Genomic DNA, 27,579 nt, shown 5'->3' on the forward strand with positions numbered 1-27,579 from the left:
CAAGTCGTCAGCGGGGAGTAGGCCCACTGGGTAGTTTGCCTCCTTGGTAAACTCAAGTCATTTGCTCCAGACAAGCTCCTGTCTTGGTAGGCACAGGATGGAACAGGCACCTACGACTTTAGGTTCCCAAAGTCCATATCCTAACATCCATACTGCTTAACAACAGCATTTAAAGTTGCTTGGCAGACAGTGATGCCAGGAAATAACAATTTTTTTAATATTGGATTTTTTTTCAAGTCCGGAGAAGTACATTAGCCCTGGGGCTCTTACCAATTAGGAGGATATTGCTCACTGCTCATCCCTCGAAGGACAGCTGCCTCCTTTCTGTCACTCTTCTCTGCCTGTCTACTTGGGCAAAAAGCAAAGGCAAGATGGGGGTGTCCACGCCCCATACGTGCAGCACGGCAGAGAGGCCCAGCCTCCCACAGGGCATACTGTTTGTCTACTGGTTTTAGATGAGAAAAAAAGACCATTTTAAAAATAGACATTCCTCTATAAATAAATGGTGCTTCACTTAGCAAATTAATAGGACTTTTAGAAAATGCTCACTTAGGCACACTGTGGATAACGATTTGATCGTTTGTTATTCTGATCTTAAAACACACTTATGTCTGTCAGTGGAACACGCAAGTACCCGGGGGGACAAGGGGAGGCAGCTGGTCTGTATGTGGACTGGGCTGTCTTAAAAGTGCAATGCACACTGCAGATGAAGAGCTTAAGGAACATGGTTTTCTTCCACTTTAATGGAGCCGGGGCTCAGAACCAGCTCTTTCCCCCACATCTCGTGGGTAGCGAGAACACTATTAGCCATGTGATCTGTGAGAGCAAACTCTGCAGCTACGAAGAAACCGGGAGACACTCATGAACCCGTTTCTCTGGGATGGCAAAGATATGGTGGCACGTTAACTAACAAGCATGTGAGCCTCACTCTGTCCTAAGCATATATTTGTTCGATTACAAGTACTAATTCCTGTGATCTCCTGATAGCCCCATTTCACAGATCAGCAAACTGAAGCACAAAGAGACATAGTAACTTGCCCAAGGCCACACAGCTAATAGCTAAAGGAGCCCAGATTCAAGGCCAGGCAATCTAGCTCTGAGGGCCACTTGCTTGGTCTCTGTGCCCTCCACCTGTCCTTCAGAGGAAGGAGCCGCATGGATTCTGCACCCTGCTCTGCATTTGTCTCTCAGTGAGCCCTTGGGTGAGTTGTTTTACCTCCCCACTGGGGTTTCTTCCTCTTTAAACAGAATTGGACTCTCAGGTCTCTGAGCTATCTGTAAGCCCCTACGTGGCATGTGAAGTCATGCTGCTGCCCAGCTCCTGAGGATCTAGAAGGCTGCCTATCTGCTGCACACAGTCCCAGGAGACAGCCAATCCTGACAAACTGCAACACTCAACCTAACCTCCCCTGGTGTGGCAGACTAGGGATACTCCTCCCGCCAACAGGTAGGCTCTTAATGCTCTTCTCTTGAACTTGGGCTGGTCTTATTGACTAGCCTGATGAACAGAATCAGGTGGAAGCTCATTCTGAGACCTCTAGACCTGAGTCATAAGAAGCCCCATAGCTTACCCCACCCTCCCCCCCAACCGTGGACTCTCTGGGATGCTCGTTCTAGAAGCCAGTCATCACATAAGAGGGCTAACACCAACCCAAGGCTGCCATGCCATGAGGAAGCCCAAGCTAGCTGTGTGAAAAGGCTGCATGGAGACAGATGCTGACCAGCCGCAGCTGCTCTGAGGGTCCCACTGCAGACGCCAGGCATGGGACTGAGGAATCTGTCTTGGACATACCAGCCTTAGCAGATGCAGGGAGAAGAACCAAGGAACCAGGCTGACACCAGAACTGAGAACCAGCTGTCGCGCTCAGATGAGCCAGCCTAGTTGGCCCCAGCCATTTCACGTCAGCACCAAGTGGAGTTGATCCTCTCTGCCATGCGTGCCCTGCCTGAAATCTTCATCCATGAAATCAAAAGCAGAACAAAGGAGTCATGCCATTGAATTGTCATGCAGCTGCCAAGAGATAACTAGAGTACCAGAGGGGAGAACTGGGCCTTTGCCAGCTCCTGGTTATGGAACCAGGCACCCAAGGCGGTTCAGTAGTCACAGGAAAACAATATCCACATAATAAAACATACGTGTGTAGCCCATGGAGCTTGCTCCTACTACCATTGCTTCTAGTACAGTGGCGATGACAACTACTATCACTACTGATACTAATATTAATTAGCTATTAATAGTAAGTATCCAACATAGATACAATTTCCTTGTATCTAGCTAACCAACCTATGGCTTTGATACTGTGGCAAGCTCACCCTACTGATGAGGGCACCATAGCTCTGAGTGGCTTGCCCAAGGTCATGCAGCTGGGAGGTAGCAGAGTCTGAACTGGAATCAAGTGGCGTGAGTCCAGAGCCTGAACCTGTGGCTGCTCACCTGACTGAGGTGACCATGGCTGAGCACCAAACTGGAAGCTGGTCAGGCCTTCTGTCACCTATTCTCCATTTTGTTCCTCCAAATTAGCGGGTTTTCACCTAAATTGAAAAGCCAGCAGAGAAGCTTCTGGGCCCCAGGTGCCCCAGGGCGGGCCTGCCTGGTATTGCCACACCATGCTGTCCGGGGCCAATTACTGTGTGCTCCCTCATTCACTCGTTCATTGAAGAACATTAGCTGAGCTCCTACTATGAGCCATGCTCATTCATTCATCCATTCATAAGTGTTAGCTGAACTCTTACTACAAGGCATTCATTCATTCATTCATTCATTCATTCATTCATAAATATTAGCTGAGATGGGAACTGAGGAGCAGACCACTGGTTGGGCAGATAGAGCCTGAGGAGAAATATGCAGCGTGAGGTGCTGGGGGACAGACACAGGTAGGGAGAGGTCCCAGGTGAGGTCCATCTTACCTCCCTGTAACCCATACATGACCAGAAGGCAGGGGCAAGAGATAAGAGTTCTCATAGTCAGGGTCAAAGAGGATCAATCAGATATGTACATTCAAGGTCTGAGGTGGGAAGTAAGGAGGAAGAAGGTGTCTCTCTCCTTCCCTGTTGCCTCCCCGCCCGGGGCCTCCCAGGATAGCAGGTGGGGGTGGACACTTTCCATTATACTCCATACTCTTCCATCACCTCTCATCTCCCACCCCTCTCCCCCTGCCCCACCAATCCCCTCTCTACCCGTGCCTGCTTCCACCCACCACTCTTCCGCCTCCTTCTCAGCACAGCACCTAGACAGGTGCAAGGCTGAAGGTGTGGGCCTGGCGCTTCCCTCATCTATCACAGCAGTGCCAAGCTCCCTGCGGGGATGCCTCAGCCAGCCTTCTGGCTGACAAACCACAGCAAGTCTCATGTCCCTGATCTGTTTCGGGGGTGTGGTGACTGTCCAGAGTGTAGGACCCACAGAAGGTCATTAGGGCAGCCTCCCCCTGGACACTTCAGGCCCCACTCAGCCCGAGGAGAAAGGAGCCAGTGTCAGCTCCCCATTGAGGACATTCTGAGAGGGAAAGGGGCTTCTAGCTGCACCTGCCTCTGGGGTGTGAGCAGCTGCCCAGACGGCTGCACTGGGAGACCTCCTGGCTGGAGAAGACTGGGGCCTCCGGGTCTGGCCTGTCGCAGACAATTTCACAGCTGAGTGGATTGGAAGCCACTGGGGCTGCCCGTGGAGGGGAAACACTTCCAGAAGCTCTAGTCGGAGTGAGAAGGACACCATACACCTCTGGACTCACCTTAGACTTCGCAGAAACGTTTGGACTGTTTCATTGCCCTTTGTAATCTAGATGCCGGCACATAGCAAGCACTGGATGAACACTCAGCCCAGCAAAAACATCTGTGGCTGTCCCTCTTTGGTGCCACAGCTAAGGGGAAGAATGGCACTGGAGTTGCCCCATCCTTGGTGGGGAGAGTTTCCGTTGAACGAATGCACAAATGAGTGGAGAACCCCTCGCTGCCTCAGTTTCTCCACCAGACCCACCATTGAACAAAAAGCTTTTTCAACCTTTTGGTGACAAACCTTTTGATGATGCCCCAGCAATGCAGCCATCTGTGATGAAAATCGAGTTTGAAAAAACAAGGAGGCGGACCCTCCGAGGGCACGAACCCATTGATAAACGGGGGCACTGACCCCCTTTCTGGAACCATCTTCACTAACGGCCTTCTGGCCTCCGAATGCAACCACCACTTTGAGACCTGCTGCTCTGTTGGGCTATCTTGGCCCTGGCTTCCTCTCAGGCTGAAAAAGCCTCCTACCTAGTTTCCATAAGGAAATCTTTGTAGCAGTCCCAGAGGAAAAGTCAAAAGTTTGACTTGAAAAAAGGAGCTACTTCAAAAGCATTGTCAGACCGAGGTGAGGGTTCCTTTAAAATGCATAAATTACTGGGGGTGTCCATTAATCAATCTATAGGCGGCCCCATGCGGGAGCTCTGGGTGGGGGTGCCGCAGGGACACTCGGGGACACATCCAGGGGAGGCGAAGCGCATAAAACACACGCTGAATAAAAGAGCAAATTAATGTGTTTATTACTTACTGCCTGGACTGTGTGCATGCGTGTGTGTGTGTGTGTGTGTGTGTAGAAAAATGAAAGAAAAATGTAGAGTTTTTTCAATAATAAAAAGGGAGTTGCACTGCGGGGCCCCTACAGCTTGTGAAAAATTAAACTCGACGGATTCAAACTGTCCTATTTCCACTTCAAAAGAGATGAGGCACTGAGCTCTTCCCAACTTGTCTTCAAACGCCCAGCACCCTAGAAAGTTTCTTTAAAAAAATAAAGGCTCCTGTTCCCCCAAGCACTGTACCGGTTACTGTACCCACCGTCTCTTCCTCTTCTAATTATACCCCTGTGAGTCTATTAATCAACTGGTAAATTATTTAGAGAGCCGCGCGCTGTCTTGAGCTGGTACAAACACGCCGCGTGCAAAGCCCTGCTGCAGCCGGGCAGAGGTCCCTGGGGTCCCGCCTCCGCCTCCGCTGCAAGGCTGCGTGCAGCTCGCCCAGGCTGCACCGAGCAAAACAAGCAATCCCGTTCCGCTTACCTCCTCAGACGGGAAGATTTACTTTGTCTTTCAACTCAGCAACTCCTTGCAAGTTTTTAACAAAAGAGAAAAGCTGGTCTATTGTCAGATCTTTAGTGTGCATTTAGTGCTGAGAATATTAATTCCCCCTAAAAAGGGCAGCAGTTCCGTGGAGCTCTGATCCCCCGCCCCTGGGAGGCGGGCTCGCTGAAGGCTCTGGAAACACTCATAATCATGCCAATTTGGGGCTGGTTTGGCTGGTGTGTGTTACGAGGGCTGCATTTGCTGTGGCGAGGGCTCATCACCAGAAAGAGTGCAAAGGAGCCTCGGATCGCCCCCAAATCTCGCGCCTCTGATCGGGTTCGGGTTCCATCAGGCCAGAAGGGACCTCCTCCAGACAGCAGTGTTTTGGAAAGAGGAGGGCGTGCAAGAGGGGACAGAAGGAACACTCGCTAATGATCTGTCTTCCACGTTGCCCTACCACTGCATCAGCACTGACGATCTTAGGGGAAAGTTATTACACCAATTAAACAGCTGTTTCTCACCTGGAGTCAGTGTGTGCCTGGCGTGTGCACCAGGGAGTTTGGGCCTTCTGGTCATTGAACTACCTTAGCTGCTGGGGGTGCTGGCAGGGCAGGTTGGTGATGAAGGTGATGGGACTTAGGAGCCCACTGTAATTTGGCCAACAGGCGGGATGGCAGGTGTTGGAAGGCATGGTTCTCTGTGCTTCTCCTGGAGAGCCTCCTAGAGGTGCCTCAAATGCCACTGCTGGGGATGTGCCTGGTCCCCTGACCTGACAATCCCAACACGTTCTGAGGGCCACATGGTCAGATCAAGGTGAACATTTCATGCACTCAGGGCAAAGAGTGACACCAACAAAGACAAGATAGGCCTTTGGCTATTTTTAATACCTTCCCTAGGTAGCTGTTCCTTAGAGAAAGCCCAAGCAATGTTGGAGAAAGGAAACAATTATCAGAGCTGGGATAGGAGGCAGCACTTCTGAACCAAAGAGATGGTTGCATACCACTAATCAGACCCAGGAAGGAGACCTCTGGAAGGAGGTTGTATCTACCGCCACCAGCCTCTAGACCATGAGTTCTGGCTGGAATACCCAAGGGAAGGGATAAGACTAAAGCAGTGCAGACTTCTTGCTGATGGCATGAGTTGAGGCCGGTGAGGAAGGCTGGTTTTCACATTTAAGTGAGAACTGGAGAACCAGACATCCCAATGGGGAAAGACGGAACAAGTGCTTTCCTTGTGACATTCTAGGCCTCCAGAATTAAGAAATCCCACCTGCCACAAGACCCTTTGGTAGGAAGGAAGCCCCAGGGAAGGAGCTGAGCCCCTCATTTGGAGGTGGTGACCACTGTGAGTTGCCGCTGATTTAGGCAGAGTTGAGATCTCGTGGCTCCTTCGCCTGATGTTGGCGAGAAAAAGAACAGCACATGTTGGCATTGTGCGAACTGGATGAGGAATCCATCAGCACCAATCATCTCATTTTAAATGGTATGTAAACAGCTGAGAAATGATTTTTCCAAACACCCAGAATAGTTTTTCCCTGCTTCATACCCATGTAGAAGTGACAGGAGCTTCCTGGCAGCTAAGCCTGCATGATTTAAGGCCCAGCCCCGTGTGTCGTGTACAGCCTGTAATGGAGGTTGCCTGCATAAAGAACACGGTGCACAGAACCCTGGGGAATAAATTTGTTCTTTTCGCTGCAGCTAGAGTAAGGATAAGTTTAGGAGGTCAGACCTATATATTTCAAAGTCCGGGACACAGAGTGTGCATCTCCCCAACCCTCTGTCCACAGTGAGGTCGCCAAGAGCCTAGGATCGAGAGATTTAGGACAGGCTGTGACGGGCCCTGGAGCCCTCTTCCCAGTAAATGTGGAAAGATGGGAAAACAACAGTTATTAATTTTGCCACTGATTCCAAAGAAGGAGGTGTTGGCAGCACCTGTGAGGACGGAGGAGAACATAACTGAGCCTGCAGAGGTCACAACTGGGACATAACATCATGAGGCCCCGCGGTGGGTACTAAGAGGATAAGAGGAAGTGGCTCTGTGGGGGGAAAGATGACATCTGGATCTATTCTACTGCGCTGGCAACGGTGGTGACGGTGACTGTGAGGGTGGCCGAGATGCACCACCATCGCAAAGCTGCCCGTCTCTGGGGCTTGCAGCTCCAAGGTGAGTGGAGAGAGGGCAAGAGCCTGTGATGGCAGGGGTCCCAGTGAGGGCCAGGCTGGAGGGGGCTGGCAAGCAGGCCAGCAGCCAGGAGCACAGGGCAGAGTCCCTAGTGCAGGAGGTCCGGTCCCCAGAAGGGCCCTGCCCAGTATGAGGGGTTCAGGTGAGGCAGATTTCTACACTGAGGTGGCTATATGGCAGGATGCTCTGGTGGAGACATCTGCCACTTCTGCCCCAGGGTGTTGGGGCCTCTGGGCCCTGACAAGAATCTCCGTCCTTTAGCCAAGCTCCCTGACCCTTCTGGACTTCACATGTAAAAATATATGCAGGAGAGTGGCCAGGCTCCCCTGTGTTCCCAGGAATGCTACTGGCACTCAGGGCACAGATATTTTAAACTCATCTAGGCTTGTGAAGATGGGAATCTGACAGGCCTCAACAGGCCCCCAAGAGCAACACAGGATCATCACTATCGAGTTCTGCTGGAATTCTGCCAATGGGGTGCCTTGCTGCTCTCAGTATGGAGGGGGCACCTTCCAAGCCCAGGGCAGCATCTGGGGGAGGACATCTGCTCCCCTGCCCTTTGCCTCACTCTTCCCCAGAGACAGGAGTCATTGGTTGGGCTGGCCCTTTCCCTCTGGCTCGCATCCTCCAGCTGGCTGGCCCTCGCCCCCAGTAGGGTGGGCTGCCCTGCCTGCTCCTGCTTCTACTCACTCAGGGCTCCTCCTGGGGAAGGTCTGAGGCTGGTCTCCCCGTCCCCACCATCAGGGTGTGGACACTTAGCAGGAGGAAGTGTCTCTACTGGCTCATCCCCAGGCCTGGACTGAGAAGCCACATCAAGAGGCCCAAGTGTGCCCTCACAGCGCTGCCATATGTCCATCCGATGCCCCCAGAGAATTCTGGGTCTGCCTCCCTCTGGGTTCAGCACTCTGGGGTGTGGGGAGGTGACCTGCTCCTGAGGCCCAGGTAGGGGATCTGCCAACCCCAATGATTCACAGATAAGCAAGGCCGTGGTGGGCTAAGCAGAGCCTCTGTGTTCAGTCTGACCTTTCCTTCAAAACTGAGTGGTTAGCATCATTTACATTTTCTTCCTGTTTCAGCTGGTGGCAAAGTGGGGCCCCCGCCAGACTTGGGTGGCTCTGGTGTTCCTCCTGTGTGGGCCCAGCACTGAGGCTGTCTCAGCAGCTTCCCTACGGCCCATAATGAGACCCTGATAGTGGCTATGAATGTAAATGCACTCTTTGTTATCCCTGAGAGATCGGGATTAGTGGAACGACAGAATTTATTGCTTCTGTTAGGAAGATACAGTAATGGCTGCTGCTGTGTCTTTATTTTTTATTTTATTATTATTTTTTTTTTGTGTCTTTAATTCTATAGGAAGTACAGAAGCACAGAGCTGCAAAGCCAAGTAAACAACAGGGTGCAGAGGAGACAATGGAGAGCAGAGCCCAGCCTTACAGGAACCCGTGCCCCCCATCTCCTTTGTAGTCACCAAAAAACCCAAGGCAAAACCCAATCTGCCTCTTGCCCACCACTGGAAAGACCCCAGGGTTTATTACCCCAGCGGTCGGGGAGCGAGGGATCTGAAGGTACTCCAGTGCTGATTGTGGGGACAGAGGAAGGACATCTGGGAACCAGAGTGGGTGAGGAAGCAGACTCTGTCCAGAGCCTCCAGAGGGAGCACAGCCATACCTGGAACCCACAGCTCAGGTCCCGGACCTCTGACCTCCAGAGCTGCCAGGAAACAAATGGCTGTTGTCTGAAACCACTAAGCTTGTTTCAGCAGCAACAGTAAACAAGTCAGTCAGCTGTATGCGGAGAGATGGCGGGGACACAGAGGAGGACACCAGCCAGCACAACAGCTCTCTCCTGACCTGGGCACGACCCACCCTCCCACATCAGGGGTATTCACAAGCCTGTGCAGGTATAAGGGGGACCTGATACAGTGTTTTTGAGGGAGTGCAAATTTGAAAACCACCTAAATGCTGACTTTTGGTAACCCTTTATTTGGAAAAAAAAAAAAAAAAAGTCAAAAGGACAGAAAAGTTGCAAGAAGCATCAGAGCTCCTTGCCCAAGATCTGCCAATCGTGAGTGCAGCCTTATCTGGTGGGTCACGGTCCTTCTCTCCAAACCACCACTTGCTAGTTAGTGGGGAGTTAAACTGCCCTCCAGTCCAGGCAGAGGACTAATTTGCAGCAAAATTTAGGGTGGTATAAATCTGTGAACTTATTACATTCACCCACTTACTCCACAAACATTCTTCAGGATGCTAAGAATGAGCGGCACCCACACGCATGCCTGCAGAGGGGCATTACGGGAGGGAGACTGTTCAGTGAGCTCAGGCACCACGCTGGCCTGCTGCAGGCCCCAAGACTCCCCCACTGCATGTCTGCCGGCCACCGGGTACACACGCCATGTCCTGTCCCCACGGGAACCCTGCGACCTGGGGACTCCCGTCCACATCTCACCACTGAGAGGCCTCGGGCTCTGACCAGGGCTGAGCAGCTCACGGGAGCGGCTCTGAGATCTGTACCAGACAGGGAGGCACCAAAGCTCACCCTGGAGCTTCCTGCTTCCACGGCACTTGATTAATACCCCAGTGATGGAGGAATGAATAGACTCGCGTGTCGCCTTCTACACAGATCACTGTGTCCAAAGGATCTGACCCCACCTCCCCTGAACCTCACCCTGGGGGCCTGGAGCATCTTAAAGGGGGCTTGGGAGAACCAAGCCAGGACATGGTCCCAGGGGGCCTCGGGCTGATGGCTCAGGAGCAAGCTGCCTGTTCTCGTGTGTGTCCCTCAACTTGCTCCATCCAGAAGATGGAAGGAGAAGATAAGGAGCACTCTGCCAAGAGGGTGTCCTGGTCAAGGCACGTACCCTCTCTACAGAGGGTGCTTTTGTTCTGGGTTTTCTTCACAAGACACTATCACATCAGACTTAGTGATGTCCAGAGGAGCTACAGCACTTGGTGAGGAAAGGAGGATGTGGGGGTGTGGAATGCACTGCCCCGGGGAGGAAACACCTGGTCCAGAGGAGCTCAGATGTGAACTGGCTGTGCAGCCTCAGCAGCTTGGCTCCTTCTCCGAGCCTCATTTATGGGCTCAGGAAATTGAACTAGAATGATCTCAAAGGCGCCCCTCCTGGGGGTTGACTGAGAACGCTTTCAGATGGTAGATCACAGAGGGGGCTGGAAAGAAGGTGTGGCCCAGCCTCCCTGCTCAAAACCCCTGAGGACCAATGGCCAGTCATCTCTTGTATCTGGAAAGCTGTCTGAACCTTCTGGGTTTGGACTTTGATTAAATCAGAATATTTACCCACAGTATTTTTGTATGCCCAATATGAAGGATGTGGGCAGCTCCATGGCCTCTCATGGCTCTCAATTTAAATGTTATCAGTTATGAAAAGCATACACTCTCGAGAAACAGAAACATGCCAAATCTCCAGGAATAACACCTCCTATCAACACCCCACCCCCTCCCAGCTCAGGATGGGGCTGGAAGCCAAGGGGCCCTGCTGGGGAGCAAATACAGAGCCTCTGCTGACAGGAAAGCCCAATTTCCATTTCCCAGCCACGGTTTCCAGGCTGAGCCCCACCCCCTGGTGCTTGGTGACCCCCGTATAGAGCCATCTGCCCCCCTAGCCTGCAAGGCTGTGGCAGTCGAGGACTGTGTGGCCTACCTGCCATCTCCTTCTGAAAATAGGGCTGGATGAGCTCGCCGAATTTTGACTCGCCTGCTACAGCCTCTTTCAACAGTTGCCCACAGTGGACTGGGGGAGAGAGGAACAGAAAGACACCCATTAAATTTTAAACAGAAGGAGGAACCAGAAAAAAAGAAGCGCTAGTGCTGCCTGCTGGAGGGAAAAAAGGTCACTGAAAAAAATATAAAAGGGTTTTTTCTGAGTGTGGGTGTGTGTCCAAGTGAAAGCAAATATCAAAAAGGACCTGGGGAATAGAAAAGAAGCTGAGGAGGAAAGTGCGGAATGAAAAGGAATGCATTCGGTAGAGAATGGATTAAAAATGGACGGTGCAAGGAGGACACTGATGAGATGTGCCACCAGAGGAGCACCTGCAAGGCCTCGCTCAGGCCCAGAACCCCGACAACAGCTCTGGCCAGGGCTGAGGAATGATGCCTGGGGTTGGGGGGGGGACAGGGGAGCCGCCTGTTAGCCTGTTGCTTGTGTCCACACGGTTGTTGCACAGAAGAGGCCGGATTGTTGCACAGTCCTTGCTGTGGCCCAGGCGCTTCCATGGGACACCAGCTATGTTTACATGAGGGATGGACATGTTCATAACTAAGGCAGCTTGCTGGGGTTGCCTGGCCAGTAGCTACTAACCCTCTTCAGATGTATGGCCCGTGCAGGCAGGAGCCATTCTATCATGAGCTCCAGACCCCAGCCATGGCCACCACACAGGTGCTGGTGAGTTAGCAAGCCCTGAACAAATCCAGGCCACACTGTCCTTGGCTATGAGCCCCTAGGAGCCTTAGATGGAAGGTTTGGCTATGTTTTCATGAGGGACTGACTACACAGTCTTGCTAGTCTTCACTTTAAGACCAAGGGGTTTTCGGGATCCCTGGGTGGCGCAGCGGTTTGGCGCCTGCCTTTGGCCCAGGGCGCGATCCTGGAGACCCGGGATCGAATCCCACGTCGGGCTCCTGGTGCATGGAGCCTGCTTCTCCCTCTGCCTATGTCTCTGCCTCTCTCTCTCTCTCTCTCTGTGACTATCATAAATAAATTAATAAAAAAATTTTTAAAAAAAAGACCAAGGGGTTTTCTTCATATATTAAAGAAACCAAAAACCACTCCTAAAAGTAAGTGGAAAAGGTGAATGTTTAAGACAACAACCATCACCAAAGACTTATCCCTCAGGGACGTTGTGCTTCACTCACTGTTTGAAGGACAGCAGTGATCATAGCAGTGCAACTCACTAAGGGAACATGGGTGATGATGAAAGCTGATAGTGACGAGACCTTTCCACATGCCTAGCACCGTGCTCAGTGTGCAAAGAGGTGGAGCACCTGTCCCAGGTCACAGAACAACAAGGTGGCCAATCTGGGATTCAAACCCAGGTCTGTGTGACATCAAACCCACTTAGCTTAGCTTCTTAGCTTCCAGCTTAGCTTCCACTTAGCTTCCAGCTCTGGCCAGGAAGGAGCAAGAGATATTATATGTACCTTCTATCATAAAAACCCATAAAACTGACCAAAATATGTGAAACAACTCTCTTCAGGCATTGGAACACTGACAGCACTGGGCTGTGACCCTTGGGAGTAGGGAGGCACTCAAAGTGCCTTATAGATTTCCATCTATAAGCACTTTTCCAACCACAGCACAGCACAGGATAAGGAGAGCCAAACTCAGGAAACAGACTGGATTGAGAGCTGGTATTTGGGGAACAAGGTGATGGAGAGAAGGGAGTTGTGCAGAGAAGTGGTTTCAGAAATCCTCATAGGGACTCCCTAGGGTCTTTGGTCAATGCAAAGCTGTGCACATGCACATGGTGGGTGAGATCCCCTTCCCCCAGGCCTGGCAGAGATAAAGCTACCAGGAAACTGTGAGCTAAGGGAGAGGCACACAGTGCAGGGAGACACTGGCACTCTGACAGCCAGAGTGAGAGGTGGTGCCAGGTGCCCAGTCAGAGGAGACTCTGGGTATGCGGGCACATGAACCTGAGAGAGGACATATACTCTGGTCCCACCTGAATAAACACTAAAAGTCAGGCTCCCTGTATCAAGCTGATCTTGCAGCAAATTAACTGCCTGTTAGACCTCAACTCTTAACTCAGTATTCTTAAAGTGGAACCACACAATCCAGATTCCCAGCCATGTGAGATCCACAATGTCTAGTATATAATAAAAAACTACTTGAGATGCAAAAATCAATCAATCACCCACTCAATCAGAAAAGTGTGACTCCTATAAAGAGAGAAAACAGGCTACAGAATCAGATCAAGAGATGACATGGATGTCAGAGCAAGTATGTGAGAACAATACAACAGCTATTATAAATATATTTAAAACTGTTAAGGAAAAGATAGTCAAAATGAGTGAACAGTTGGGGAATCTCAGCAGAGAAATGGGAACCAGATGCAAATTCTAGAACTGGAAAATATACTATCTTAAATGGAAAACATCATTGGATAGGCTGCAATCTGTGAATCTGGAGACAAGAAAACAGTACAGAGAAAGTATCCAAACTGAAACAAAGAGAGGTAAAGGGAGTCCTGGAAAGAAAGAATAGACCCTTAGTGACTTGATGGACAGTATTGGCTAATCTCACATATGTGTAATCAGAGTTGCAGAAAGGAGGGAGAAGGAGAAGGAAGGAAAGAGGGAGAGAGAAGTGGGGAGAGAGGGAGGAGGGGGAGGGAGGGAGAGGGAGGAGGGGAGGAAGGGGGAGGAGGGATGGAGAGAGGTAGGGGAGGAGGGACAGAGAGGCAGAAAAAATATTTGAGGAAATAATGGCAAGAGAATTTCAAAAACTGAAGAAAAACATTTCAAAACGTCATGAAAAATATCAATCCACAGATCCGAGAATCTCTGAGACCCAAGCAGAATAAACACAAAGTAAACCCCACCTTGATACAACTTCATAGTTAAATTTCTGAAAACTAAAGACAAAGAGAAAATATTGAAAGCAGCTGGGTGGGGGAGATGCTTTATATGTAGGGGAACAAGGATAAAAATAATCTCTGAATTCTCATCAGAAGCAACGCAAGCTGTAAGACAATGGGATGACATGTTTAAAGCGCTAAGAGGAAAACACCTGTCAACATAGATTTTTATGTGCAGCAGAAGCGTCCTTCAAGAATGGAGGTGGAATAAAGACATTTTCAGACAGATGAAAGCAGAATTTGTTGCCAGCAGACCTGCACAACAAGAAATGTTAAAGGAAGTTCTTTAAGCAGAAAGAGTACGGTACAGATGGAAATGTAGATCCAAACAAACAAGTGTTGATGTGTGTGGGTACATAACAGAGCCTTTCCCCTGCGCTTCACTTAAAAAACCAAATGACTGGGACACCTGGGTGGCTCAGCGGTTGAGCAGTTGAGTGTCTGCCTTCAGCTCAGGGCGTGACCCTGGGTCCCAGGGTTGAGTCCCACATTGGGCTCCCTGTGAGAAGCCTGCTTCTCCCTCTACCCGAGTCTCTGCCTCTCTCTGTGTGTGTCTTTCATGAATAAATAAATAAATAAATAAAACCTTTTTAAAAAGAGCCAAATGACTAAGGCAAAAATAATTACAATATACTGCAGAGTTGATAGCACATAGAGAAATGAAATGTATGAAGGAAAAAAAAAGAAATGAAATGTATGACCGAAGATAGCACATGGGAGAGAGTGAGGGAAATGGAAAGATGCCTGTTGTGGGTCCTCCTGTTACAGTATTAAGTCAGGGCACACTGTGAGAAATAAATGATGCCATATGACCCCTAGAGCAGCTACTAACAGAACAAAGCAGAAAGACACAGCTTAAAAGGCAATGGGGGAAATGAAATGCATTACTAAATGACATTTAGTTAATCCAACAGTTGGCCGGAAAGGAGAAATAAAGATGAGGGGACAGAAGACAAAAAACCAGGATGGTAGGCTTGAAACCTACTAAAAACTACTCAAAATGGAGATGTACTAAAGACTTTCATGAAAAGGCAGAAAATGCCCAGACTGGATTTTAAGAAAGCGAGACCCAATTGTATGTTGGGTACAAGACACATAATTAGGATCTAAGACACAGATCATCTAAAAAGAAAGAAGACAGAATATATCCCATACAGACACCAAACACAGGAGAGCTGGAGGGGCTCCATTACTATCAGACAAAGTACACTTCCGGGAAGAGTCTTCCTGGAGAGACAGCGGGCCATTTCCTAATGAGAAAGGGGTCATTTCATCAAGAAAACACAGCAGTCCTCAGTGTCTGTGCTCCCAGGAACACTGTTTCAAATGACATACAGCAGAGGCTGGCAGAGCAGTAGACTCACCCACAATCAGAGCTGGAGATTTTAATGTCTTGGTAACTGAGATAATAGTAGTGAGAAATCACGAAGGACGCAGAAGATCTGAACAGCATCAAACATTTTACCCTAACTGATGTGTGTAGCATTATGTCCACCAATGCCAGAATACATGTTCTTTATGCTGAGCCATAAAAAAGTAACAATAAATTTCAAAGGACTGAAATCATATAAGGTATGTTCTCTGAGCACAGTAGAATTAGAAACCAATACTCTTCCCCCAAATCTAGAAAATTCTCAAATAATTTGGGAATTTAGCAGGGTCATGAGATCGAGCCCCGAGTCAGGCTCTGCACTCAGTGTCGAGTCTGCTTGAGATTCTCTTTCCCTCTGTCCCGCCCTGCTTGTGCATGCTCTCTCTCTAATAAATAAATACATCTAAAAAAAAAAAACAAGAAACCACAAGGCAGATAAGAAAATATTTTGAGCTGAATGATAAAACACATTAAAATTTTGTGAGATGCAGCTAAAGAGGTATTTAGAGGAAAATGTGTAGTGTTCAGGGCTTATATTGGGAAAGAGTGGTTTAACACTCCTGCCTACAACAACCTCACTTCACAATGTCCTATGAAAAAAACAATGTAACCGCCTCCTCTCTCCTAACAGCTCCCAGCACCAAGGCTCTGAACACAGTCAGACCTGGAACTATGTTGGATAAGCTCATCTTACCTTGTTCACACCCCCTGCCCCAGCCCAGCTGTGTACCTGGATCCTTATGTTTCTCTCTGATTCTTTCTACACCTTCCCTCTACTGTGTATAGCAGTCACTCAATGGGGATGATTATATGTATTTTTTATTTTAATTTTAAAAAAATTTTTAAGTAATCTCTACACCTAATGTGGGGCTCAAACTCACAACTCTGAGATCAAGAGTCACATGCACTACCAACTGGGCCAGCCAGCTGCCCCTATGATTATGTTATTTTAATAAAACTTTCATGGTTGTCTCTGGATAGAAAATTCATGCTCATAGCAAAAAAAAATCCAAATTGTATAATATGCCACTGTACAGGGACAGCCAGTTTGATGTGTGGATGTTCCTTCAGATGTTCTCTGAGTGTACATGAACACACTTTTTAAACAAAAATGAGATCATCCCCTGAACACTGTTGAATGACTAGCTCTCTACCTCCTCCCTCATTAAACAAGAGATCATGGACATCGAGTCACTTTGCAGGTCTCTTTTTAATAGCTGCCTCCTCATTTTAAGTAATAATTACATACTAGCACTAATTTGCTCTAGTATACGGCGTTCTCACAGCTTACTTAACTGTGCCTCTTATTAACTGAGTTCGGGTTGCCTCTACTTTCATGATGCACTCTCTTGTTCAGGGTCTGAGTGTCAGTAGAATAAAATCCACAGAGTGAGGGATGCCTGGGCAGCTCAGTGGTTGAGTGTCTGCCTTTGGCTCAGGTTGTGGTCCCAGGATCGAGTCCCGCATCGGGCTCCCTGCAGGAAGCCTGCTTCTCCCTCTGCTTGTGTCTCTGCCTCTCTCTCATGAATCAATCTATCAATCTTTTATTTTTTTAAAAGATTTTATTAACTTATTCATGAGAGACACAGAGAGAGAGAGAGAGAGAAAGAGAGAGAGAGAGAGAGAGAAGTAGAGACTCAGGCAGAGGGAGAAGCAGGCTCCCTGCATGGAGCCTGATGCAGGACTTGATCGCGGGACTCCAGGATCACGCCGTGGGCGGAAGGCAGGTGCCAAACCACTGAGCCACCCAGGGATCCCCTCAATCTTTTAAAAAAAAATCCACAGAGTGACATCCACTGGGCCTGAGGATTTGCAGGGTTCACAGTCAACCAATGGTGCCTTTGTCTTTCAAAAAGTTGTGCCTTTTTATATTCTCACCAATTGTAAACAAATCTTCTAATCAGTCTTGTTGGTGTGAATATTGGGGTGCTTGCTTATTTGGAGCTGTTTTCCCACAACTGAATGATCCATAAATGGGGAGATGAGAGCCAAGCCAGGGAGTGGCCCTGGGGGAGCAGGCAGTCCTGGAAGCTTTGGGTACAGACAGGCCTCTGCAGAGAAACCGCCGTGGACAGCGCCATGCTTGGCTCTGCCAACTGGAGGTCCCACAGGTCGGTGTACTGAATTCTTGTGATTTCTTGTACTTATCAAGAATGCATTTGAGAAATGTGAAGTTTCTTTTTTTTTTTTTTTTAAAGATTTTATTTATTTATTTGAGAGAGAGAGAGAGAGAGAGCACAAGCCAGGGAAAGGGGCAGAGGGAGAAGGAGAAGTGGACTACCCGCTGAGCAGGGAGCCCAACATGGGGATCCATCCCCGGACCCTGGGATCATGACCTGAGCCGAAGGCAACGCTTCACCCACTGAACCACCCAGGCACCCCACTATGAACTTTCTGAGCTCAATTACTGGGGAAAAAAAAGCCCCCCAGTGGCTCTTCAGCTACAAAGCAGAAACCATGTTGAGCTTTCTTATTTTCATTTCTGGAAGAAATCTAGGCATATAATTTCATTTCTCGTGACTGGTACTCAGAAAACAACATAAACTTAAAAATGCTTTTCTTGAATGAACAAAACACAACACAGTGATTGTGATTAAACTAAGGCCGTGTGCCGTGTTAAGGTATTGAGTGGAGGCTTTTAGGGGCACCCTCCACTCCTGCTCCTCCTATGGCCAGACTTCCTGCCCTTGGTGCCACAGCCCCCTCCATAAACATGTGGGTGCAGCCGCAAGCAGTCTGGGGCTCACTCCTCCCACAGGAGCCACTACCAGAGCTGCAAACTCTGCCTTATAAAACTTCAAGAGGTAAAACCAAAAGAAGGAATTACCTAAATAATGCAGTTAATCAACAACAACAACAAACCATCCATACAAGCAAAAGCATTTTTCATCCTGAGGCCTTGAGATTATTTCTCCATACTAATCGAATCAGAGTCCTACTATTTAGCATTTTTACAAGACTATTAATGAGATTATGACTATTTTTCTTTACTAATCAGAATAATTGCTCAGTTCCCTAGCTTTATTTCATGGGTACGATTTTTGTTACTGATTCCTGACTAGTCTGTCCATCGCTCTGGGATTTTATATTGGAGGAGGCCCATCTGAAAAGCATTTTTTTTTTCAAAGCCTGATCCTTCTAGGGTGGTACATATATATCTGTGCATGTTTGTACATGCATATATTTGTATGGTGTATCTGCAGAATTTGGAGGTATATATATATGCATATTTTTATATTTGGGGTGCAGGGATCTTTTTTCCCTCATAACCAGAGGTAACTCAGGCTTCTGGAGCATTCACTGGAAGTTATGTCGGTGGTGACATGGTGACAGCAGTTCTTGTGCTCCCTGCAGCCGCCCTGTGTGTCTGCTCTGACTCTTCCTCCTTTCTGGCTTCATCTTCCTGAAGGCGGCTGGCTCCTGAGACTGCCTGGGACCACCTCAGGACAGGCCTGGAGAAACTGACTTCAATCTTTTCTCTCCTCCTGGTAAAATATTTATTGAAACTACACGAGCAAGAAGTCTATGTCTGGCTCAGACTGTTTGCCTGTGAAAACACTGACCTGGGTTCGGGGAGCCAAATGGGACTGGAGAAAATAAATCAACAGCAGCTCCAGATTATACAAGGGCTGTGGCTTCCAGGGAGGCCACGGGGGCTGGAGGAAGTGCCCCTTGTGCAAAGCACAAAATAGCCACTGCTTCGAAGGCTAGAACGAACAATGAGTGAAAAATGTGCTGGCTTTTGGGGCTGCGGACACCTTTTTATTGGTTAATGCTTTTATTGGCCATATTCTTTGTGAGGAACAAAAGCCATCCCTGTAAAGATGGAATATCTGAAGGCTGTTGACAGCAGAGAGCGAGAAAGAGAAGCGATTGTGCTCCTCACCACCCTCATAAGGCCAGAAAGCTCAGGAAGACAGTGGGCGGGAGAAGGCTCTGGAAACAGCATGGCCAGGGCACTCACCGTTGACGAGGCCGTACTTCTGGGCCAGGAGGGCAGCCTGCAGACTCTTCCCACTGCCCATGGGCCCGAAAAGCAGCACCCGTGGGGTGAATGGGGCATTTGATCGATGGTTGGTTTGGACATAGGTCAGAGCTGGAAAGAGAGGATATGAGGATAGTAAACTCAGATCACAAAGAAAGGAAACTAGCTTACAGAACCGGTATGAGGACTCTTTGAACAGCAGGGATTCTTTCTCTCATTTACAGCTCCAGGAAACCCTCCGTGTGGCTGCTAGTGGCCACGGGGTGAGGCTACAGGAAGGGGAAAGATTTCTGCTTCAGGCCTGGGCATGAAGATAGAGGGGGCAGTGGATCCACAGAAGCCACTCTCTGAGCCTGTCCACCCTGCAGTACCTCTAGGACACCTGCCTTTCCCTCCTGGTTGAAGGGGGGCTGGGTGTGCTGCTGGGGCGAACTGGCGTCCTGGTCCCAGGACACAGGACACATACTTGATGGGTTGGGATGTTTCCAAACTGAATCTGGGCTGAGCCTCCAGCCTGAATGAAGCCCAGGACCAGGCCAGTCTCTCAGTGTCAGATGTAGACTTTGATTGATAAATGCATCAGGCCTTGCACATGGGGACTTCTAAAGGACTCAGGAATTGGTAGAGAATAATTTCATCTGTGCTCCAGTGACACCAACTTTGTTGGGAGTCTCCAAAGAGGCAGTGATCAAATAGGTCCCAAGAGTAGGCAGATGCAGCTGCTTGCCTGGCCCATGGCATGCCCTGGCATTTGATGAACAAGGAAGTAGGGACATGGGGCCAGTGTCCCCAACACTGAGGCAACTGCACCGTGGAGGGCACTGGATGACAACATCAAACGAGGTCCCCCTGACCTGAGCATAGGGGATGCACTGAGAGCAGCTGAGGAGGCTGTTACAGGCAGCCATTTGGAACCTGCTGAGGCCAAGAGCCAGTGCCAGCTCTCCAGTGGCTGACATCAAAACAGGGGCTCCCTCCCCAGCCTCACCTCCTGCCAGGGACCCAGAGCATCCTGCGAAAGGTCAGCCATTCATGGCCCTCTGATGGCTGTCCTGCCTTCAGTGGGTTCTGCCCCAGTAAGGGGCTGAGCCACCATGCCACCTTCAGGGACCTGGTGCCCCTGAATCAAGAGACAGGTGCTGCAGGGTTTGCCAACCTCGCCCTCGCAATATTTTGGGCATATCCACCAGGTGCCAGTAGCACACTTCCGAGTTGTGACAACAAATCTCTCCAGACGTTGCCAAATGTCCCCAGGGTGGGAATAGGGGGACAAATGAGAAGCCCTGTGCTGTTCACTGTATGAATTTTGACCTTTCAAATCTTTGTAGGATTTTTTTAAATTGGAAGGATCATTACAAATATCACAATTCCCCTCGTTTTTAGAACTAAAGGTACAGGTAAGTTAATCGACTATCTTAAAGGTTGTGTTATTCATCATTGTCATCGTAATATCTTACACACCAGCTTGTGGGAACTGCTAGGCAAAATACTCTGAGGACATGCTCTTACTCGGTTGGTGCACATTCCCACGAGAGATGTATTATTCTTGCTCCGTTTTACAGAGAACTGGCAGGGCTGGGAGGGCTCTTATGAACCTGCTGCCTGGGTAATATTTTCTGCCCCTGAGAATAAGCTGGAGGAAGCCATGCAAGCAAACCCCTCCATCCTCAAAACTGCCATGATCCAGCACATCTGAAATGCACAAACGCTACAGGCAAAGCAGCCTGCTTACAAATGATGCTTAATTTACAGTAAATAACTAAGTTAATTAGAAGTAATGATCCCCCAGACAGTCTCAACATCTAATTATTCTTTTTAAAAATATGTGGTTGCTGGATGCACTGCAGAGAGATTAAAAAAACAACACAGAGAGAATTTTGCATTCCAATTTTCAATTTATCTGTCTGCATTATTAATTAATAATAATTAATATGCAGACACTCACATTTTTATTTACAATTCCAGGCATGAATTCTTTATGAATGATCATATGAACTTTTAAATTTAATTAAGTAATTTGGAGGTAATTAATGTGTAAATTCAGAATCATGCCATAAGATAAATGTTGTGGTTGTTTATCTTCAGAGCGCAGCGTTTGCTACTAAAGACCCTTCCGAGATGCAAAATCACTGGAAAACTGTAGGGTATCCACAGCCTGGCTTGTTTCAACATAGAGATGTTTGCTAGACATCCCCCCACCAGGTGACTGAGCTGTGCCAACCTTGGGCTCTCAGGAAAGTGAAGTCCACCAGCAGGTGGGGGCTGGGGGCTCAGAAGCATCTCCCCACCACAACACAACTTTTCTTAAAGAGATTTGAGACAATATACTAAAAAGGGCTGTTGTTAACCATCAAGTATCTTAGATACCCATGCTGGCATTTTTATTGTGTCATTTACCTGGCATTGCATAGGAGGGGATAATTTGATGTAGAGACAATAATAAATTATAATTCGGTTGCCCTGGGATCTCATCATTCTAACTTTCCTTGGCCTTTCTGGACAGGATGTGGAGTCCCAATAGCAATGATGCCTGACACTTATGAGCACTCCTCTGCACCAGCTGCCAGACTCATGGCTGTGGATACGTGGCCTGCAGAATCCCCATGTAATCCTCACCCAAGTCTGGGAGGAAGACATGATTTTTTTTCCCATTTTAGGGATGACAAAATTGAGGCCCAGAGGGGTAAAAGAGTTGCCAGAGACCGCACAGCTGATGTGTAGTGGAGGTGAGATTTAAACACGAGGCTCCTGGCTCCCCACCCCATCCCACCTCCCACACACACATGCACCTGCTCCAGCCACTTTCTGTGAGCCTTTGCTACTGCTCCAACAACAGTGCAGTACCAGGCGTGGGGCTGCTTACCCTTGCTTTATTTTATTTTTATTTCTTAAAAAAGATTTTATTTATTTATTCATGACAGACACAGAGAGAGAGGGAGGCAGAGACACAGGCAGAGGGAGAAGCAGGCTCCATGCAGGGAGCCCGACGCGGGACTCAATCCTGGGTCTCCAGGATCACACCTGGGCTGAAGGAGGCACTAAACCGCTGGGCCACCGGGGCTGCCCTTAACCTTGCTTTAAATGGAATCATGAGGCTGCAGCTGGTCCGGCCTTCGGGTTGGCAGCCGCACAGCAAGGCGTGCAGCAGCATGGCCACTCCCAGGCAGTTTCCGACGCTCGTGCATTTGGAGCAGAGAGAGGGGACGCTATTCACGGTGCTCGGTAACCTCACCAAGCGGCCCTACTGGTTCCACATTGAGTACCTAAAGAATCCGAAGACAGTTCATCTCGAGGCATGGCTAGTTGAAGCGATCTTCGGCCGAGGAGCAGAGTACATTCCGCACGTGGAGTGTGTGTCGCAGACCCTACTCCACGTTAATCAGTGGGACCCCGAGGGCGAGGCCGAGATCTTTATATTTGGTCGGCCTGATTACCAGAAAGATGTATCCAAGATGATCATGAATTTGGCTGACTATCATCGCCGACTCCGGGCACAAAGAACGGAACTGGGCTCAGAGAAGGCCCCTGCCCAGGATGCAGTGACCCAGCGGACCCTCAACGCTCCCCACGAGGCGGCGACCCAGGGGTCCCCGAGGGCTGCCCGCGAGGCGGCGACCCAGGGGTCCCCGAGGGCTGCCCGCGAGGCGGCGACCCAGGGGTCCCCGAGGGCTGCCCGCGAGGCGGCGACCCAGGGGTCCCCGAGGGCTGCCCGCGAGGCGGCGACCCAGGGGTCCCCCAGCGCGGTGGCCCGGGAGGCGGCGACCCAACGATCTCCTGACGCTACCCAGGGTGTGGTTACCGGGTTATGAAAGTACTTCGGGCCCGGGAGCAGGAGCCAGGCAAGGATAAAGTGAAAGACCTTACTAGTGCTCTGTTCATCTAAGTCTTGCTGCTTCTGGCAGAAGCTGGGGAAGGGATGGTTGTGGGTGATTTTGCAAACATTGATCTAAAGAGTTCTAATAAAGAATTGAATTTCAAAAAAAATAAAATAAAATAAAATAAATGGAATCATGACCCCCAAGTTGCATTGCAGGTTTGGGTGATATTTTTTTGTGGTTGAGTGGGTTCTGTTCATACGTTTGTATTTTAATTTTTATAAATTTTCTCTTCCTTCTCCCTCACCACCAAGGCAAAACTTGCTCCCACACTCCTCTCACCAGAGTACAGAACCTCACCCAGGGTCTCCGAGCAGGGAATCTGGGCCACCCGTGACTTGATTCCCAGGGTCTCAGGCACAGCCTGGTCACTGGCATCGCTGCCATATTAAGTGACACTGGGATGAGGAGGGTCAAAGTGCATGCGGGACCCACTGCCATCCGTGTTTACCCTGGTAGAAGACGTCCACACATGGCTGGTCGGCATTGATGACTTTCAGGATTTTGGGGTAAGCCGGGAGGATCCTGATGATGTTCCTGTGATACTCCAGCAGTTTCTGTGCTGTCTCCAGCTCTGAGATACCCCCCGGCACCACCAGCCGGTTCTGAATTTCAGATTCGGGGGGCCAGTCAAAGGTGGTGTGATAAATCTCTGCAAGGGGGAGATGTACAGGGTTAGACTCACCCACCCAGGGGTTGCCAAGGCCAGCACTGCATCTGGCCGGTGTGAAATCCACAGCCTGTGTGAATCCTAGGCATATTCATTCACCCTAAACTGTGCAGGATACACTTTGGTCTGGTGCTGCTCCTATGTCTCTATTAACAATAACAAAAGGATGAGGGGGTGCCTGGGTGGCTCTGTCAGTTGAGCAACCAACTCTTGCTTTCCACTCAGGTTGTGATCTCAGGGTCATGGCATCAGGCCCTGCGTTGGGCCCTGAGCTCAGCAGAGTCTGCTCAGGATTCTTTTTCCCTCTGCTCCTCCCACTTGTGCTCTCTTTCTCTCTCTCTCAAATAAATAAATCCTAAAATAATAATAATAATAATAATAATAATAATAATAATAATAATAATAATAAACAGATGAGGATTTTTGGCACCAGGAAGCATGGCTGTGGCTCCTGAGTGCTCACCCCCCTGGGCATCACCTACACACGCTTGTCCTCATGGCAATCAGATCACAAGGTAGATCTCACCCACGTACAGGAAAGAAAACTGAGTCTTGGGATCCCTGGGTGGCGCAGCGGTTTGGCGCCTGCCTTTGGCCCAGGGCCCGATCCTGGATACCCAGGATCAAATCCCACATCAGGCTCCCGGTGCATGGAGCCTGCTTCTCCCTCTGCCTGTGTCTCTGCCTCATTCTCTCTCTCTCTCTCTCTCTGTGAATATCATAAATAAATAAAAATTAAAAAAAAAAATTTTTGAAAACTGAGTCTTGGCAACGTTGGGCAGCTCATCCCACATCACACAGATGGAAGGGGGTGAGGCCAGGGTCTATGAACCCTGGTCTGTCTGCTGCCAAAGCCTCAGGCCAGAGGTCAAGGCTGAACTGCCTGGTCTTTGGGAGCTGAAACCCATCTCCACACTAACAGGGCTCCTCCTTTCAGCCCCTGGGGCCTCAACTCCTGCTCTGCTGGGGTTCATCATATCCCAAGTGACCTCCCGCTCCGAGTCCAGCCTGCAGCATCTGAGCCTGTGCTCGCCTTTGCGGCCCCCATGTGGCCATCTGCCCATGCCCTGAGTGGAGAAGGGCTCCATAGATGGTGGTTGGGACCATTCCTTGGATAATCATCAATCACAGATCGCCTCTGAAACTCCATGGGGCAGGGGTAGGGGTGGAGATGTCATACCTCCTGTTTGAGGGTCGATTCTCTTCCCCAGGTTTCTCTCAATCAGGACAGTGTCTGGAGCGCTCAGAGCAACTGAATGGAGAAGGACAACAGCACAACTGACATGTCAGGTAGCAGGTCCCAAACCTTTGGATCTCATGGGCCAATAGCTTGTCTTATGTCTCTCTTGTGTAACAACACTAACACAACACCCATCCCCACCCTTGAGAATCCTTCCGAGAGATCTTCAGTCTCAGGACAGCAGACAGCCCACACTTGAACATCTCATCTAACAATTTTCACTGTAATGCTCTTATGCAGAATGTTCTTGCCATATTTTGGATTATTTCCTAAAGAGAGTTTCTCAGAAATGGGATTCCTGCAACAAGGAACCACCAGGGCCAAAGCAAAACCCCCTTTCTCTAAGAGCAATCCCTGAAGGCCTTTAGCTTTGTGAAAAATTCAACTGTGCTGTCCTCCTCTTTCCTGCTGGGTCTTGGATGGTACGGGGCTGAGAGTGGGCACCGGGAACCAGCAACACAGAGCAGGGTCCTCACTCCTGGGGTCTGGGGACTGCAGCTCTGGTGGGAGGGCCCTTCGCACGCTACTCACTGACATGTCTGGGGGTGATCCCGATGGTCTGGATCATCAGGGCCTGCTCCCGAGTTGCAGGGATGCCATCCAGAATCCAGCCCTAGACAGAGAATTTAGAAAGGTGCTCATCTATCTTTATTTTTTAGATTTTTTTTTTTTTTGGAATTCTAGAAGGAGCAATATAGCTTTATAGAAAAACTAGAACTTTAAGGACAAAAAAAGTAAATGTTTCTGACAGCCACATTAGAACTTAACAAGTACATTCCTATTGTTACATCCCCTTCTGAATCTTATATTTATGACTAGAATCACTACATACATATTTTATGTCCTGATTTTTTCCATCACACATTATGGCTACCAAAACACTTTCTCATATCGGCATGCCTCTGCATTGCCATTATTTTCAGTGTCTATACAATGTCCCACCAGTGAGCATGCCACAGTCACTTAGCCACACCCCATGATGGAACATTTCAACTGCTAATAATTCTTGTGATCATAAATAATGCTGTGATTAACAGTTATGTGCATATGGCTCTTTCCATCTTGTGGATTATTTCATAAAGAGAGTTTCTCAGATGGGGGATCCTGGGAGGAGGAACCAATTGAGTCAAAACAAAACCCTACTCTCTTAAGAAGAGGCACCAAAACTTGGAGCTTTAAGAGACCTGGGCTTGGGGTGCCTGGGTGGTTCAGTTGGTTAAGCTTCTGCCTTAGACTCAGGTCATGATCCCAGGGTCCTGGGATCGAGTCCCACATCAGCTCCATGTTCAGTGGGGAATCTGCTTCTCCCTCTCCCTCTGCCCCTCCCCCCACTTGTGTGCTCTCTCTTGCTCCCAAATAAAATCTTTTTAAAAAATAGTTTAAAAAATTTTTAAAAATTTGTTCTTCCAAGTAGGCAGCAAAAATATTTTGCAAGTTCAAAACTAGAAGTTCTGCCAAGCAAGTTCAAAACTAGAAATTCTGCTAACATTTTGGAATGACATTAAATGTATCAATGTATGAAGAACTGACACTTTCACAACATCAGTATCTTCCCCTCCCATTTGTGTAAGTTGATTTTTTTTTATACCCCTCAGCAAAGTTCACATCAAATAATTTCTAAAGTCCTTTCAAGTCCCAGGAGTCTAGAGTTACACACACACACACTTTTTAATGGTTTATATTTGATGTCCAGATTATTAGGTAAAGTGAGCTCTTTACCTAAAGAAGGTGAAATAAAGCAGCTGTTTCAGGCCTTCCCTCTGCTGCAAGGCAGTTGGGTGACTATCCCAGAAGCTGCAGTTTCTGACACTGGTTCCCTCACCATAGACCTTTCCCTGGAGTCATTGGGAGAACTTGGTTGCTTTAAGGTCAGACAGTGGACCTATAGGGATGAACTCAGATTCAAGCTCATTTAAAACCCAGAACATCTAATTTATAGAACACCTGTATTCCTAAAAAAGGAACTAAGCAGAAAAGGCCCTGTATTTCTTTAATATTAAAATATTTAGGTTCCAACGTCCTCCACTGACAGTTAAAAAAAAAGACTAAACAAATTTACAGAGTAAAGAGTGTTGGAAAAATCAGGCATGCTTTCATTAATTTCTTAAATTATGCAGGAAAACGGGCAGCCTACGGAACCTTGGTTTCTAGAACTAATGAAGCAAAAGTGCAAAAAAAATTCTTAACAGCCTTTTGCTCCCTCAAGTCCTTGTTATAGCCAGCCTGGAGCTGGGCTGCTGCTCTTAAGAAGAGCAAACACCTACAGATGTGCTCACCACCAGAGGAGCTGGGAGGCAAGGCATCTGAGAGCTCCCGCTCGCAGCTCTGGAAGCCCAACCAAAATTTTCTGAACTTTAGCTACGTTCGGACCCCCTTATTTTTTCTCTATTTGGAGGGAGGGGCTGGGAGCCCACCAATTGCTTCTTCTAGTATAGGGGCTGGGGATTATTTCGAGTTCCTTTTTTGAAGCTGAAAGGAGGTTGGAACTCCGTCTCCACTCAGCACCAAGAAAAGACCTTCGCTTTTAATATTGCATTAAGGAGCAATCATTATAATCTTGCCCATAAATTGCAGCTGTATCAGTATGTGGTCCAAAGCTTTTAGAACTATTCAGGGGAACAGCTCTCACCGAC

At 48.7% G+C, this 27,579-nt stretch overlaps 2 protein-coding genes across 4 annotated transcripts in view; one reads left to right on the forward strand and one right to left on the reverse strand.

The window, feature by feature from the left end:
* The window catches only part of AK8 (adenylate kinase 8), a 127,344-nt gene that overhangs the window by 56,198 nt on the left and 43,567 nt on the right, over positions 1-27,579 (reverse strand). For all 3 annotated transcript variants that reach the window (XM_041727223.1, XM_041727222.1, XM_041727224.1), the window contains 5 exons: positions 25,478-25,559; positions 24,887-24,958; positions 23,488-23,688; positions 19,141-19,272; positions 10,870-10,959 (listed from right to left, as the gene is read on the reverse strand). In XM_041727223.1, coding sequence (XP_041583157.1) covers positions 10,870-10,959; positions 19,141-19,272; positions 23,488-23,688; positions 24,887-24,958; positions 25,478-25,559 — 577 coding nt within the window. The remainder of the gene's footprint in view (positions 1-10,869; positions 10,960-19,140; positions 19,273-23,487; positions 23,689-24,886; positions 24,959-25,477; positions 25,560-27,579) is intronic.
* LOC121473137 (KH domain-containing protein 3-like) lies at positions 22,232-22,970 on the forward strand. The gene has a single exon (XM_041725171.1). It carries the CDS (start codon positions 22,251-22,253, stop codon positions 22,968-22,970), a length of 720 nt encoding a protein of 239 aa, XP_041581105.1. The 5' UTR covers positions 22,232-22,250.

Source organism: Vulpes lagopus, chromosome 12 (assembly GCF_018345385.1).
Source record: "Vulpes lagopus strain Blue_001 chromosome 12, ASM1834538v1, whole genome shotgun sequence".
NCBI classification, from domain to species: Eukaryota; Metazoa; Chordata; class Mammalia; order Carnivora; family Canidae; genus Vulpes; species Vulpes lagopus.

What these genes read in the sequence shown, in the direction of transcription:
- LOC121473137 (XM_041725171.1), top strand. Translation starts at nt 22,251, where the DNA reads ATGAGGCTGCAGCTGGTCCGGCCTTCGGGTTGGCAGCCGCACAGCAAG.